At 37.5% G+C, this 15261-nt stretch overlaps 2 protein-coding genes across 2 annotated transcripts; one reads left to right on the forward strand and one right to left on the reverse strand.

Annotated features, from left to right (window-relative positions):
- Window positions 1-174: 174 nt before the first annotated feature.
- Vha26 (V-type proton ATPase subunit Vha26) lies at window positions 175-2922 on the reverse strand. The gene is made up of 5 exons (XM_001359492.5): window positions 2815-2922; window positions 2607-2716; window positions 1804-2016; window positions 1410-1736; window positions 175-1345 (listed from the first exon to the last, which is right to left on the reverse strand). The coding sequence occupies exons 2-5, from the start codon at window positions 2637-2639 to the stop codon at window positions 1238-1240; spliced, it is 681 nt and encodes a 226-aa protein (XP_001359529.1). The 5' UTR covers window positions 2640-2716; window positions 2815-2922; the 3' UTR covers window positions 175-1237.
- Window positions 2923-3760: 838 nt separating this feature from the next.
- On the forward strand, window positions 3761-12449 carry Tsp96F (Tetraspanin 96F). Its single transcript, XM_001359493.5, has 5 exons — window positions 3761-4225; window positions 8401-8595; window positions 9163-9342; window positions 9406-9621; window positions 10074-12449. Exons 1-5 carry the CDS (start codon window positions 4160-4162, stop codon window positions 10221-10223), a joined length of 807 nt encoding a protein of 268 aa, XP_001359530.4. The 5' UTR covers window positions 3761-4159; the 3' UTR covers window positions 10224-12449.
- Window positions 12450-15261: the final 2812 nt, after the last annotated feature.

Genomic DNA, 15261 nt, shown 5'->3' on the forward strand with positions numbered 1-15261 from the left:
ACTTGGTTAAAAATGAGCCTGGAGAATAGAATACACTATGAACGACACAAACTTCACAAATTATTTGAGAGCATGATATGATGCAGGTGCAGGTGCAGTGGTGGCAAGTGGCAGTGGATCGCAGTCAGCAGCAGTTCCATAAATTGTTTCAATCTAATTTCCATTTTTTTTTTGTAGTTTTCTTTTTTATATATATGTTTTGTTTAGTTATCTTTTAGTTAAGTGTATATAGTTATGGTTTATGTAGAGTGGAAGCTGGATTTGAGGGTCAACAAATTTAGCTACTTCTGGGCCGTACTTGGCAATACTTCATTTCGTGTTTTCGTTTCGGTTGGGGTTTTGGGTGCGTTTTTGCGTGCTTTTGCGTGGTAACTGTGTATTCTCGTTACGCGTCCAACAACAGACATTGGATGATATTTGTGTGGTTCCTGTGCCAGTGGCTGCTGCGCAATCGTACGTCACCTTCGGTTCAGCGAAATCAGACCGATATCCGATCCGATTTCGGTGTTTCCGCAGGCAACAATGCTGAGTGTACGGTTTGCACAGACTGCCAGTGGCACCTGTGGCTTCTGATGCTGCTGCTATTACTGCTCCACACACACTGCTGCACATGAATAATTACAAACATAGACACACATAGATGCATATAAAAGTGTTCAACAAAGACTATAGACGACAGAAATTAATGTACAATAATATAGTAAATAACGCAAAGAACAGGGGAGGGAGTGGGTTCAAAAATCAAAGGGCAGGAATGTATGCAAAAAAATTTCAAAAGTGTATGCGCCTGTGTTCAGCAAATATACATTTAGGTAAAAAAAACGAACAAACTTTAACAAACTCGTATTACAAGGCTCTTTTTTTTCGTATGCTGATAGGATTTTGTGTATGCCTAAAATATATATATGTATATAGTAATTATTGGCATACATATATGTAAATGTTGTGGGCGTATGGATATCTCATATAACTGAAGACCGAATGGGGGTTCTGAGTGTGTTTCAGTATCAATCAGAACTATACAGAGACAACGGCAATATAATTTATAATTGATTGATAATACAATCCCTACATAGACACCAGACACCAGGTTTGGCCATGGCCTTCCATGAGGATCGGTTTTACGTTGATTTTTTCATTATGCTGTGGGTGGAGTGGAGTTTTTAAAATTGAACTTTTCCTGCTGGTATTATTGGTTGGTTTTTCTTCTTCACTTCATCTGCATGCACTTAACAATTTAATCGGTGAATTTGCGGTTGACATTGCGGCCGAACAGGGCGTTACGGATCTCTGGCACAAGCTGCTGGGAAATCAACTCTAATCTGGACTCCAGCGTGTTTGGCACCTACAAGCAAATAATCTCAAAATGAAGACAAATACAATTTTAAAGTTATGAGAAGGATTCCTACCTTAATGCGTCCGTTGAGGGCCAACAGCTCCACACCACCGCAGGTATCAGCAGAGAGGAAGTTAATCTCGTCAATGTGGAGATCGACATTCTGTTTCATTTGGGCCTTGTACTGTTCTACAGCTTGGGGCAGAATGTCGCGGACCAGCGACACATCGACTTGGCGGCAACGCAGTGTCACCTTGGGCTCCATCACCTGGAAGAGGCCCTGGACAATCAGCTTGGTCACGACGGCCTTGTATTCGCTTTCGTTCTTGGTGACCTCGCCCAGACGTTTACGGGCATCATCCAGGACATTGCTCACATGATCCTCCCGCACTTTTAGTACCTAAACAACACACAGAGATGGGTTTATATGGAATCGATTTAGCGGGAAGGCGGGACACCGCACACACCTTCAAGCGAGCCTGGTTGAGCATGTTGGATGACTGGATTTTCTTCTGGAGTTCCACCTGTTTCTCCTTCTTTTCGTAGTACTCCATGATCTTGAGACGCTGCTGCTGGACGAGGCGTCCTTTCTCAATGTTGAACTCCTCCTCGGCTTTGGCATCGATCTCCTCGGCTTTTTCATTGGCCTCCTGCTCAATGAACGCCATCATGTGTTTGATCTGAAAATTGCATTGATAAGAGAATTCGAATCACAGGCCATTACATTAACAATTTGTTCAAAATTCCAGTTATTTTTTCCCCCAAATATTTATTTAGTTTTCTTGAAAGTTTTCATTTTTTTCGGCTGATAACGTAAGGGGGAAGGTGGGCGGGGGGTGGGCTGGTCGTGTGACAGAGAGTGTGGAGGGGCAGCATCGCAAACACCCACTAGTTGTCTCGCTTCAACACACGGTACTCAATGGTGGAGTCCATGTCACATGACCAACACGAATTTTTTTACTCACTTTTTGCGTAGAGTATTTGAATTAATAACCAGCATTTTTACTACACATTAGGTTTAATTCAACAAAATATGTTGGCATTGTACAAGAGATAACCAATGAGGCGGACAGACAATGGTCAATAGGAATGTGCTGCCATGAGAAATTCACATGACTTCGAATCATTTTGGATCCCATGACTTCGCCATCTTTTTGGTTGATTGCATATTAAAGACACAATTTCCACTAAAACCCTCCCTTTGCACAGGAACATGTTAAGTGCCTTTACCCCAAAATAGTACATTTAATCATTTTGATCTCCTATTTACCTGTTTCTGTACATCAGCGTCGCTCAATGCCATCTTGACTGATTTTTTCTCACTTGCACAAAACGGAAAAGAAATTCAACTGTTCCAAAGATATCCACGTGTGACCGTGCCTGTAATAGTTGTAATTTCAATTTAATTTATATGCTCCGTGAAATTTTTAAGGTGCAACTCCAGAATATACGAGGAATCGTCAAAAACAATAAGTTACTTTTTTGCCTTCTGCCCGACGTCTGTCTGAAAATTTTTTCACTGCAAATCGATCATATGATTTTTCAGTGTGACCGCGGATATTAGGCCTGCATATGTATAATATAACTTGAATTCGTCAGTATATTTGCGGTATTTTTAAAATATATTTTATCGATAAGAGGCAACAAATTTTATTTTGAAATCGATAAACTGGACAAATTCAATCGATAAAAAAATTTAAAATTTTTGAAAATTTTACATTTTGCTGTGTACTTTGTCTAGTTTGTACCAACATTGTCGACCAGTGACTATTAAATCTACACACGAATATTATGAAACTTGTGGAATTTAAGCGTAGTTGTGGTTTCAAACTATTTCTATTTGGCGGTCAAGTTTGGTGGGACTTGCTCTCTTTTTTATTGTATTTCCTCTCTATTTTGTGATGGGATATCCTCTCTTCGTGGAGGGATTTTTTCTCGCCACAATGTCCCTTTTAGCTCAGCAATGTCCCCACATTCCATATCCACTTACGTTTGTTGAATTGTTGAAATCGTAAAGGTATTTCAATGACATTTTGCGGCATATTATCTTCTTAAAGAGACCAAGAGTCTTTCTTAATTATGTTTCAAAACAGCTTGGAAACAGTATCTACATACGGTATAAAAATTCCCCTACTCCAGCTGACAAGCTACTAGTAAGAAATTACATGACCTACGTTATAGCCTTGTTATAGACAAAATAATTTGAAAATGCGTACTTAGAAGTAATTTATCTTGTAGAAAATTTATTCATCAATGGCCTAAAATTATGTGGGCAGAGCTAAGGGTTTTAGTTAGTCAGCATTATTCAACAGAATATCAAAAAAGAGAGATATGTAGAATGGAACTTGGACTCGTCAGTATTTTTACGGTATATTTTTTGAATGCGAGGGTATATTCTTGTATATCTCTGAGGGTATATTTGATGAATGAACATGCGGTCACACTGGTCTTCACAAAAAAAAAAACACGGCCGCCGCAGCCGCAATAATAAAATTTTTAAAAAAATCGGTTGCAACGGTTAAATGCACAATTAGTGTTTCGAGCATAAAAGTGTTCTTCCGCTGAAAATTCGCCAAAAATAGAGCCCGCCAATCGAGTGTTTCAAATATTGTGCAAGCATCTACACAGGAGAAAAGAGAAAAGTGCATTAAGGCTGCTGCTGGCGCGGTCGCTGTTGCAGGCCCAGAGTCAATTCCGATTTTCTTTCGACCAAATCGTGTTCGTAGCAGAAGGAAGCCAACGCAACGAACGGTGGTTGTGTGATAGAAACCAGTTAAACCTAACGAAATTCAAGCGAGGAAAGAGCTATAACTAACCGACACAATGGGTCTCAAAGGCTGCTGTTCGTGCGTCAAATATCTGATGGTCCTTATAAACATTTTATTTTGGGTATGTTAATTCGACAACAAATGCGAGAAGAATCTTCTTGCCATTGCAGCAACAACAACTGGAACACACACACATTTGCAAGAGCAGTGCTGGAGAGTGTGTGTGTGTTTGTGTATGTGAGAGAGAGAGAGGATTTTGTGTACATGAGAGCGTGAATGTGAATGGAAGTGCGTGTGTGTTTGTGTTTGTGTATTCCCTACGCCCTCTTGTGGGGCCATGTCTCCGCCTGGCAGCGCGCACGCTCTCTGCTTCTCCTCCTACAGGAGCCGACTCCCGCTCAGAAATGGCAAAACACAAAAATTGCAAAAAGACGCTAGATTGGTAAAATAATATTAAAAGAGAGACTAATAGGAACCGTTTATAGTTGTTAAAAATGAGGTTGTAATAGGAAATAAATGGATAAATAAATACAGCTAGAGCTGTTAACTAATAGAAAAAGTGATGAATGGTCCAAATATTGTGTGAAGAAGTGAAAAACTACTCTATTCGAAAAAATTAAGGAAATAAATCTATTGACAACCTTTCGGTATCTTCTTTACAGTACCAACTCCAGACTACAATAACGCTTAATACACTTAAATAAATTAGATGCATCCTTATGCTGTTTTCATTATGAAAACGTAAACGTAAATCATAGCCAAATTTCTTTTCAAAAAAGTCAAAGCGACGTCTTCAATCTTTCAAGTCAAAAAATGTTGCAGAAATGTCAAAAAATACAATTTAATATATAAATATATGTATGTGTAAATAGATTTTTGAATCGAGTTTTGTTTGTATGTAATAAAAATATGTAAGCTTTTTATAAAACAAAGGCAGGTCTTACTTAAAAAAAAGCTAGAGCGATATCTCTGCTCCCGGGTTCTCACAGAACTCTCTCTCTCCCTCTACTTCTTACTCCCATAAACAATAGAAGTTCCGCTGTGGGTGAGTGGGAGAACGAATGACATGCACACGCACACCCACACCCACGTGTACATGAAGGCAGTTCGAAAGAAAGACAGACATCTAAAGCATCGCCCCATCTCCTTCCACCTACTCTACCTCTGCTCCCCTGCCCAGGCCCCACCACACACGTTTGTTCAGTTGTTGTTTTTCTTTGGACTGCCTTTTCCTGCTGGTTTTTCTATTTTTTTATTTTTATTTTTATAACGTTTACGTGAGTTTTCAGTCGAGTTAAATTCTTTACCAACTTCTTTTTGTCTTTTCTTATCAGTGGGAAAGGACCCAATGTTGGTCGCCCCACCCTTTCGTCACACCTCTGCATGGATTCTGCCTCTACTTCACCCGCTTTCCGATAGGGTTCTTCTGTGTTCTATTTGTTTGGAATTTTACGCAATTTCATGGCTTTCAACATTTCGTTGTTTCTGTTTCAATTGTTTCATTCAATTATTCTCTCCCTCAAATGTGTGTGTTTGTGTGTGTTTGGTTTGTTTTCCTCTGTAGATTCTCCTTCTTTTCTTTGCTTTCGAAATCAGTTTCGCTTTTTGAAATTTTGATGCTTTTGTTAAATGTTTTTAATTTTTATTTTTTTCTGCTGATGGTTGTTGCCTTTTTTCGATTTCTGTCTATAGTATTTATTAGTCAAGAGCTATTTTCGAAAACGGCGGAAAACCAACAATAACATGGACGTTCCGTGTATGCGCTGTTCTTGGTCGGGCGTTGTGTATTGGTATTGGTATAGTCGCTGCGCTGCTTTCAGAGCGATCCCGCTTTTGCATAGTGGGCTGTGTTTGATTTCCATTGGGGGAAAATAATTAAGAACGAAATATTCTTTCCGGTGGAATTTTCGCTTTACTATGTTACTTCCTACAGTACATAGCTATTTCAACATTTCCAAACGATGTCTATGACGTACTATGAAAGAAGCTCATCTGTAGTCTCTCATCATTTTTTTATAAAGGGGACATCCCACGGTGGCTAGCTCTGAAAGCGTTTCCATTTCCATCGTCGCTGCGGGGCATCGTGATCAAACGCCACGATCCCGATGCTGCCGTCATTGAGGCTGACAGTGACCAAAATGTTGCCTTTGCCTGCTGCTGTTCGTTTTTTGGCCATCTGACAAGGCTTGCGTCTCATTAACCCGGGAGCCAACCGTCCACCCACCGGCACACAATTAATTTAGTTGCCATCTCTATTTTTCAACCCATACATACTATCTATATAATTAATTTCTGCTATTTTTCACTCAATTATTCATAATGGGAATCTATTCGTTTGGCGGAATGCATTCCATTGTAATTTTGTGGCTTTAAAAAGCCGTTGCATGGCATGGTTTCAGTCAATGGGGAATGCGGGGACAAAACGGCGACTGGACATGCAAAAGGCTGCCACGGCGCTCTCTTTGCCCTGGTCACATTCTCTCTGTCTCCCTTCGGTCGTTCTCACGCTCTCTTGAGCACTCAAAAGTAGGTCACCAAAGGACTTTGCACATTTATTAGCCCGCTCGTTCGTTTTGTTTGTTATGGACACGCGACATCGTGTCTGATGTGTATTTGCCAAGGCGTGGATTCAATTCTCGAAACATTTCAACATTTTTACGAGGGGCTGTGGACTTAGTGGAGCATTCCATTTTTTACTCTGGAGGAACATAAAGTTATCTATGCTCGTTTATTATATTACTCTGCAAACGGCCCTCGCATGTGCAACTTTGTATAACATTTCCATCACCATTCTCCGTTAGCTTTCACACACATACACACCCACATAGTCTCCAGCTCTTTCATATAATGCATTTTAGTGTGACACAGTTTTTGTCTCGCTCTCTCAATTGCCCTCGCAATATTGTAGTTCTCTCGCCGCTGAACTTTTGTTTTGTCTTCTCATGGACCACCCGCATGGAGAGCTTGGCTTTGGCCTCTCTCATTACGTTTGAATGAAATTTGCGGTACTTTAAGTTTTTGCTTTGTATTCTCTCTCTGTCTCTATATCTCTCTGGTGTGCCATTATTTGTTACCCTTTGGGAGGTTAGGCGCCAAAAATGATGTGAGAACTTCTCCGAACCCTGTACACTACGGGACATATGAATAGTTCCTTTATCACTTTAGCATTTACTATTGTGCGAAGAGAAATAATAATTGCGAGATCTGCTGCGTAATCTTATCAAGTAGCACAGATTGTATGCCATGCTCCAGACTTTGGTTCAATTTCGAAAGATACAATGAGATAAGAAGATGTTTGAATTTTGAAATTCTTTCAAGAGTATTTTCTCGTATTAGGCGGTAAATAAATTTATGTGTCAAAGTTTTTCAGTGGAAACCTTTGTAAATAGAATATCTATATACATATATAGATACAATAAGTGAATTTCCCTCTATTAGAACACTTGTTTACATCTCTTGATTAGTGTTTCCATCGCACATTTCTCATTTCAAAATTCATTTCCCTGCCTTTCAATGAATAATTTTTCTGAATTATTCATGAACGGACCCAAACACAAACGCTACCATACACACACACTGCATACTTGTAGATGAAGTCTCGGCTATTAAGTCATTAGCTCTTAATTAGATTTTCTCACTCATAGCACGATCAGAAAAGACAAATGCAAATGCATAAATTCTGTGTTCAGATTACCAACTCGTATGCCTCGAGTTAAGTGATTCAATTATTTGTATATAGGAAAGAAAATGTGGGAATTTCTGACAAAACTGTTTTAATTCAAAGAAATATAATTCGCGTTTTGTTTTGTTCCTCGGAAGCGGTGGGGCTTATAGTGATAACCCCCAGCTCCATCCCGAAGATAATTTTAGCGTCTCGGTTTCACAATCGGTTCAATGCCTTGGTACAAACATATAATTAAAGCTACTGACTGTATGACATGGAATTAATCAGAAAAGTCGTTATATTTATTTTATTTATTATTTATTGCGTAAAAGTGTGTACATATATGTGTGCCTTAAGTTAATTACAAATAAAACAAATAGAAAATATTTTCCTCTCCACTCTGACTGCTGACATCATAAGTAACCCGCGAGACCAAAATTGGAAGGGAATGAGGTCTCCCTAGAGGCCTGGCCTCCCACTTTAATTGCCTACACCGCCCCCCCAGATGTCGTCATTGTAGCGGGTTTCGAGTGTGTTGAATGCAACATTTACAACAAAGCCACACAGAAGATTGCAAACTATCGATAGCAGTATATTCATAAGAAATATTTTCCTATTTTTTTCCATTACAGCTCATCGGACTGAGCATCGTGATCACATCCGTATGGATGCTGACGGATCCCACATTTATGCTGTCGATGACACAATCCTATAATCACTATCATATAGCACTCTACGTTTTTCTGGGCATCGGCATACTGATCACTCTGGGCGCATTCTTTGGCTGCTGGGGCGTTTGTCGAGAGTCGCAGTGTCTGCTGGTATCGGTGAGTAAACAACCACAAAAAATCATAAAGGAAAACAAAAAAATGATTCTGTCTGCAAATTCCAATTAAAACGGATACCGTTGTGCGGGCCGGCCCCCACGCAACTCTGCTCAGAGTCTAATTGCACTCTAGAATCGCCCACGGTCCTTTTTCGGAGTCTGCAATTTGTTGAATATCTTTCCACACAAGTATTTCGACATTCGGTACTCTTTATTATTCGTGTTTTGGTATATTTAATCGGCAAAAATTTTGGAGCTTTGGAGACTCAAGAGATCTCACTATTAGAGATGAAAAAGAAAATGTATTTCGGTAGAGAATTTCTACATATTATAAATGATCCATAATCCCAGTTCCGCATACTGATGTTTCAAAAGTTATTTTACTTTAATTTATCATTTATTGATTTATTTTCACATAATTACATTAAGATTTTAAACAAAAAAAAGAGTAAATTCTGTGCCAAGTCGAAATAATAATGTTGCAGACGCCTGTGAGTTTATTTACTCAACACCCACGTCCGGAGGAATGAGAGCCATTCATAAATCTGAATCTGAATTTCCGTTGCAGTTCTTCTGTGTGATACTTATTGTGATGGTGGCACAAATCGCAGCTGGTGCCTGGGCCTTCCACAACAAAGACAAACTGGACGACATTGTGCGGGCGGCGGTGAAATCTTCGGTGCAGGAGGAGTACGGCCAGTCCACCATGAGTTCCCGCACGGTAACCTTTGATACGCTGCAGAAGAATGTATGTATTTTGAAAATATCTGAAGCTGACAGCGAAGTTGATTTATTGTCTGTTTGTTTACAGTTGAAGTGCTGCGGTGCGGATGGACCTGGGGACTGGGCAACGAGTCGCTTCAATAATGTGGATCGCACTAATATTGTGGAAATCGCCGTGTCTTCCATGAACGTCTTCTACAACATACCCGAGTCCTGCTGCAAGGAGAACCTCAAGGACAATGAATGCGAATTGTCCCGCCGCTTAAAGTTTGGTGGCCCCTTGAATACGGCCATCTACCAGCAGGTAATGCAGATGGTGAAGCTTCAATGGATGGATGATTCATGGCGTAGTAGATTTATAGTATTGCCCATTCCCATGGCCATCTCATTTGACATTCAAATTGTTTCCTTAACTGTCGGCTGTTGTCTGTCGTCCGTGGTCGTTTTTCGATTCATTGAGCCAGCGAAAAACCATCAAAAATCAATTGATAGGTGTGGCTGAAGCATTATTTTTTGTCCCAGCGATCGCTATCGATGGCCCGGGGGCCCATAAAAATTAATAATCCTTTGCTGTTCTTGTGGATTTCTTTTTGGGACGATAAAAATGTATTAATTAATATTGATATTCCACACGCACTTCACGTTTGTAGAGCCAGAGAATGTGTGCTATAACAAACTGAATGCTGAAAGCTTTTTACTTACAATTCTTTATATGTACTGTGTAAACTTATTAATGAATCGCACTGTCTGTTTCAGGGCTGCGTTGATAAACTGATTGAGATCATTTACGAGAATTGGGTCACCATTTTCGCCATCACTGCTGCCGTCATACTGCTGGAGCTGCTGTCGCTGACCTTTGCCCTGAGCCTGTGCTGTGCGGTGAGGAATCAGCACTACAAGGCCTGAGAATTACAGAACTCCCATAGGGAAATTACAGACGATGAGAAGTACTAACAAACCAAATCGAAACGTATGCATAGCAAGCATTACTGAGAGGACATGCGAATGCAAATGGGAATGGGGGGAAACGTGTGCATTTAGCTGAAACTTCAAGGCAAAACGAGGATAATGTCCGTTGTTCCCTGGTCAATACTTTAACAACAACACAATTTTGTAGTACTTTTAACAACAAGAAGAGCAGCAAGCGTGAAGCTAATGGAGCAATTTGAATTTGTATTTGAGGTGGAGCGGTGACACCTTTAGGAGTTTGTGACGCAACGTTTTTGATGCACAAACCATACAGAGTCACACCGATAGACAACATCCACTTTATAAGATCTTGATATGCAAAACAAAACAAAAGAACACATACACTTTTCTAACCAAATATTTCTACAACAAGAAAACACAAACACAGAGAGTAAACTTTATACAATACATGTACGAACCGCATAAAGCAGCAGCTCCATAATATTTAGCATAATGGAAAAGTTTTCGAATTCATAGATACATACAATACATGCTATATATTAAATATATAGAGCAAACGTAAGCACAAAGTATAATGTTAATTGCCAAAATCTAAACAAAACAAAAATGAAAAGCAATCAAATTTCGTTTAAAATTTGTTTCTCCCAATAAGACTTTCGATTACCAATTAAGTTGATTTGTGGCCATTTTTGTATGCTATTATGCTAAAGCAAAGCCAAATTATATAAGTATATACATCTACATACATACATCTATATATAGTAGTGTCAGTAGTATGTATATATGTATGACGACAGCATTCCACAAGAATGAGAATGATTGACAGATTTTTGTTCTGGTTAAAGACGCATTGCCATCCAAAGACCCAGCCCAAAACATATATTCAAATCATTTTTTTATCTTGTGCAAAATGTTGTTCAAGAAACATGACCCAAATAACCCCCTAATTCGATTCGTTGAGCTTCACGAAATTAAATGCCAAATATCTTATGTATTTACAAAATTGTATTTTTTAGTTAGTTGGTCAAAAGCGAAATTTAAGAAAATAATCAGTAAATGTGGGCCGTTCGGTTGACTAAGAGCCGCTCTGTAAAAAGTTATTTTTTTGATTTAAGGTTGATATTTTGTATTGATTTGGAACAGCCCTAATTGGCGAACAATTTTCCTCTTCAAGACTAACCAAAGCTATCCAAAATTAGTTTCAGTTATACCATTGTAAGGGAAGCTAAATAGAGCTCTGTACCTTTTGATATAACGTTGAATTTTGGCCATTCTCGAAACCACGCCCACACACGTACACTCGAAACGAATTTTGTATAATCCATCTTACCTGCATCGAAATGAATATTATTATTTACGAATCATTGTGTAAGTGCAACTATTTATATGTATGAGTAAAATCAAGAGAGCAACACAACCACACAAAATGTTAAATGGAAAGTACACACAAATCGAAACGAAAATCTCTATATATTTACATTGTATTTTTACCATACACCGTAAACTAATTCAATGATAGTATACGTATATTTTTTGTACAATTTTCATTTTATTGTTGTTAAATGTATGTGAATTTTGTTGTTAGTTAAGCGTAGCCTGAGCGTCACACTTTGTACCCCCTCACAGCGTTTAAATAAATCAAATCTACAAGAACCCATCCAAGGACAAAATTATATTAAATTTACAAAGATGAAGCAAAAACAAAAACCAATATTAAGTAAATAAATCTATATTGTATTTAAATGTACACCTTAAAGTAAATTATTTATTGAATATTTCTTAGTAAGTTAGTAGTTATGTGCGGAATTTCATTGGAGTTAAATCAAATCATGAGAAAGGTTTTAGACTAAGTCAGAAATTTCACAAATGAAGGCAAACGAGGCAAAAGTTCATGTGTTGGATCTGTAGCAAACCATTAAAATATCTAGGCAATAAGTCCCCTAAGAATATAATTAATTCTAATTGATTGTAGCGAAATATTTAATGCACTATAAACTTCATCAGGCATCTCAAATCAAAACAAAATGTAGTACATACCCAGAAGCCATACCATGTTCATTCTAACCGAAAAAAGGCAACAATCAATTCAGCATCTTGAAAGCATATGGAAACTACATAAATACATACAATGCATAAATGCACATTCAGCAAGACATGAAATAAGCAAAAGTCAGTGACAGAAATAAAGCAATATAAACGATGCTCAAGATTTGTATTCAATTTGAGGGATATAGATATTTGTAAAACTTAATAAATAATAACAAGACCCAGAGATAATATTGAATCACTATGGATATTTGAGATAAATAAATAAACATCTATTAAAACAAATAAAGCGAATTTTTATATATCTTTTGAGCTGCTTAAAACCAACAACTTTATTTATTTAAAAAATGAGCACATACAAAGATTTTCATCAGATATTATATTAAATTCTTGCCTGCTATCCCCAGAACCACTGCTTTGGTTCGATCTCAAAATGAAAATGCTTCAGTCCCATTTATAATTAAATTGTTATTTTTATTAAAATGTTTTTTTTTTGTTTATCGTTTTACCCCATTCTGTTTTTGGGCAACTTTCGAGATTTGCTTTGTTTAGTTTTCGTATTATTATAAGTGGCATAAGAACAGTTATATTATTCAAATTTTCAATTTTATGCTTTCCTCGACTAAGAACTAAGTTTCAACGAAATTCGATTGGAAGTGTCCAAGAACTTAGGGAATGACATCAGTAAGGCTGACTGAAAACTAACCACGAATAGGTTTAGTTTATCCTTAGTGCACAACATTTAACTGAAGATACGATTTTGTAGTTTCATTGTTAGTCCAATTTTTAATTTTCAATTTAATTTTTATGTTCCTTTTTTTTAAAGCAAAGGAGACTTTATTTAGCGTTTAATTTTCTTTCTTTTATAAAGACAGCAAATATTTTTCGTTAGATTTGCAGATTAGTCGGCTGGAACAGTTAACAATTGTTTGTGGGTAAGTAGAACGAAGCCTGCGTACAAGCTTTAGACAATTAGGTGAATGAAATGTACACATAAATGGAATTATCATATCATATGTATGTTAGACGTAGTATTATCATAGTTATTGCTATTATAATAAAGTTTTGTGGGGTTTCTGTTTCTCCTATCATCAAGTACTTATAAACAATCCAAATCACTAACCACGTTTGCTCTTGTTAATTTTCGTTTCGTTTCATTCCATTTATTATTCATAGGGATAGCATGCTCGTAAATTATATATTTAGATAACTTAGGGCATTACATTCGAGATGGTTTGATGGCTGCTCGGACATTAATCTCTCGTCAACTCTCTAGGGGCTCATTTACAAATCGCTTAGGCTGGAAAATTATTATCGTAATTTACATTTACTAGGTACATTTTGATTAAATTTAGCCTCAACTAAATGCGAACTAAACGTAGTTTAAAAGGTAATCTTCGTCATTGTGGTTACAATATTTTGCTAAAAATACATTGCCCTCCCCCAGGGGTCGGGGCTTCTGACTATGGGGAATCCTACCCTGATTTCAATTCCCCATCCATCCATCTAGCTAATCGTACAACATTTAGACTTCGATCTGGACATAGCATAGAGGATATATTTCAATTCATATTCGTACTAAACATTTAGCAGCTAAAAACAGTAATATTTTGACTTCCAATTCGATTAGTTAAATAAAATACTTTCGATTTTAATTTTAATGTAGGTTAAGATTAAGTTTAAGCGTTTCAATTTCATTATTATTATTATTATGTGACTAGTTAGACATTTAGGTTCCTTCAACTCGCATCGTATTTTAATATCATTTCGTTTGCCATTTCGGTTTCATTTTGGACAGTGTACAATACATTTACAGAATATTGCATCGGTCGTTTCTTACTAGGTAGGGCATCGGGCGGGGGGGTGGTTTACTCAAAAGGTACGTCGCTTATGTATCCTCTAGGCCCTTTACTAGAACCGAATTGTTTGAAGGTATCTTCAAATGAAATGGCTTTGCCTTGCCTACTCTAGAAAGATGATTTCATGGCGAAATGGTCTGTGATGTGAACTAGCATGCTTCCAACAAGTAGACTCAAAAAGTTAGCTCAAGCTTACATTGAAAATAGATTGGGTTTATTGACGATAACGATTAAATGTGGTTGGATCCCTGCTTGATATAAAATAGAACTTACATTCATACTAGATTTAATCTAAATTGTATCCTTGACTAAAAGTGGATGGAATTTTGATATGAATCAAGAAATAATTAAATTGAAACTAAAACGAAAAATTTGTAGATACAGATAAATGAAACCCTTATATATTTCAGATGAAGTAAAGATCGCCAAAATACCTGAATATGCATAGTTGAAATGTCAGGTTGTCAGATTGAAACCATTTGAATAAAAACGAGTAAGAAATGTGATTGAAAGTCTTCATAAGATCATAATTCTTTCAATTCCTGACACTGAAGCACACTTTTCAGAGTCCTTTATATGTGTAGATCTGACCAAAGCCCTTGAAATGATTTTATATGACCAATTCTCTATCGTTTTCCCCTTCAGTTGAGATTCCTGTATGAATGTACATATATATTTATATAGATTTATGTTTTTTTTTTGTTCGAAGCAACAATGGAAGAACGATATGTAATCGTAGAACTAAGAGAGGAAATAGGAAATATCAAACCACATTGATTGTCTTGTCTTGACCATGTACTGTACCATTAAGCACTCAATGTTTGAGTATGAAAATACGGTGTGTAAAAACCTGTCTTTCCTATCATTCCTTTGTATCCATGTGCATTGCAATGGGCAACAATTGTGGCTGCCCTAGGAGCCAATACTACTGCCAGCCCTGCCACTCGCTGGCTGATGGGACGATGAAATAATAATGGAAAATGTGCGGGTCTCGGGAAGTCGTGGGATCTTATACAAAAATATACTCGTATTCGTACATATGTTTGTGATTGCATGGGCAATGGAATGAAAATTTAATATAATTGAAGAGTCGTGCTATGAATTGCAGT

This window comes from Drosophila pseudoobscura, chromosome 2 (genome assembly GCF_009870125.1).
Source record: "Drosophila pseudoobscura strain MV-25-SWS-2005 chromosome 2, UCI_Dpse_MV25, whole genome shotgun sequence".
In the NCBI taxonomy this organism is placed as follows: Eukaryota; Metazoa; Arthropoda; class Insecta; order Diptera; family Drosophilidae; genus Drosophila; species Drosophila pseudoobscura.

Excerpts from the sequence above, each read along its gene's own strand:
- Vha26 (XM_001359492.5), bottom strand. The coding sequence starts at position 2,639 with ATGGCATTGAGCGACGCTGATGTACAGAAACAG. Across the intron at positions 2,017-2,606 it reads ACGCTGATGTACAGAAACAG|ATCAAACACATGATGGCGTT; the intron begins GTAAATAGGAGA and ends TGCAATTTTCAG. Across the intron at positions 1,737-1,803 it reads TCAACCAGGCTCGCTTGAAG|GTACTAAAAGTGCGGGAGGA; the intron begins GTGTGTGCGGTG and ends TGTGTTGTTTAG.
- Tsp96F (XM_001359493.5), top strand. The coding sequence starts at position 4,160 with ATGGGTCTCAAAGGCTGCTGTTCGTGCGTCAAATATCTGATGGTCCTT. Across the intron at positions 4,226-8,400 it reads TTATAAACATTTTATTTTGG|CTCATCGGACTGAGCATCGT; the intron begins GTATGTTAATTC and ends TTTCCATTACAG. Across the intron at positions 8,596-9,162 it reads CGCAGTGTCTGCTGGTATCG|TTCTTCTGTGTGATACTTAT; the intron begins GTGAGTAAACAA and ends TTTCCGTTGCAG.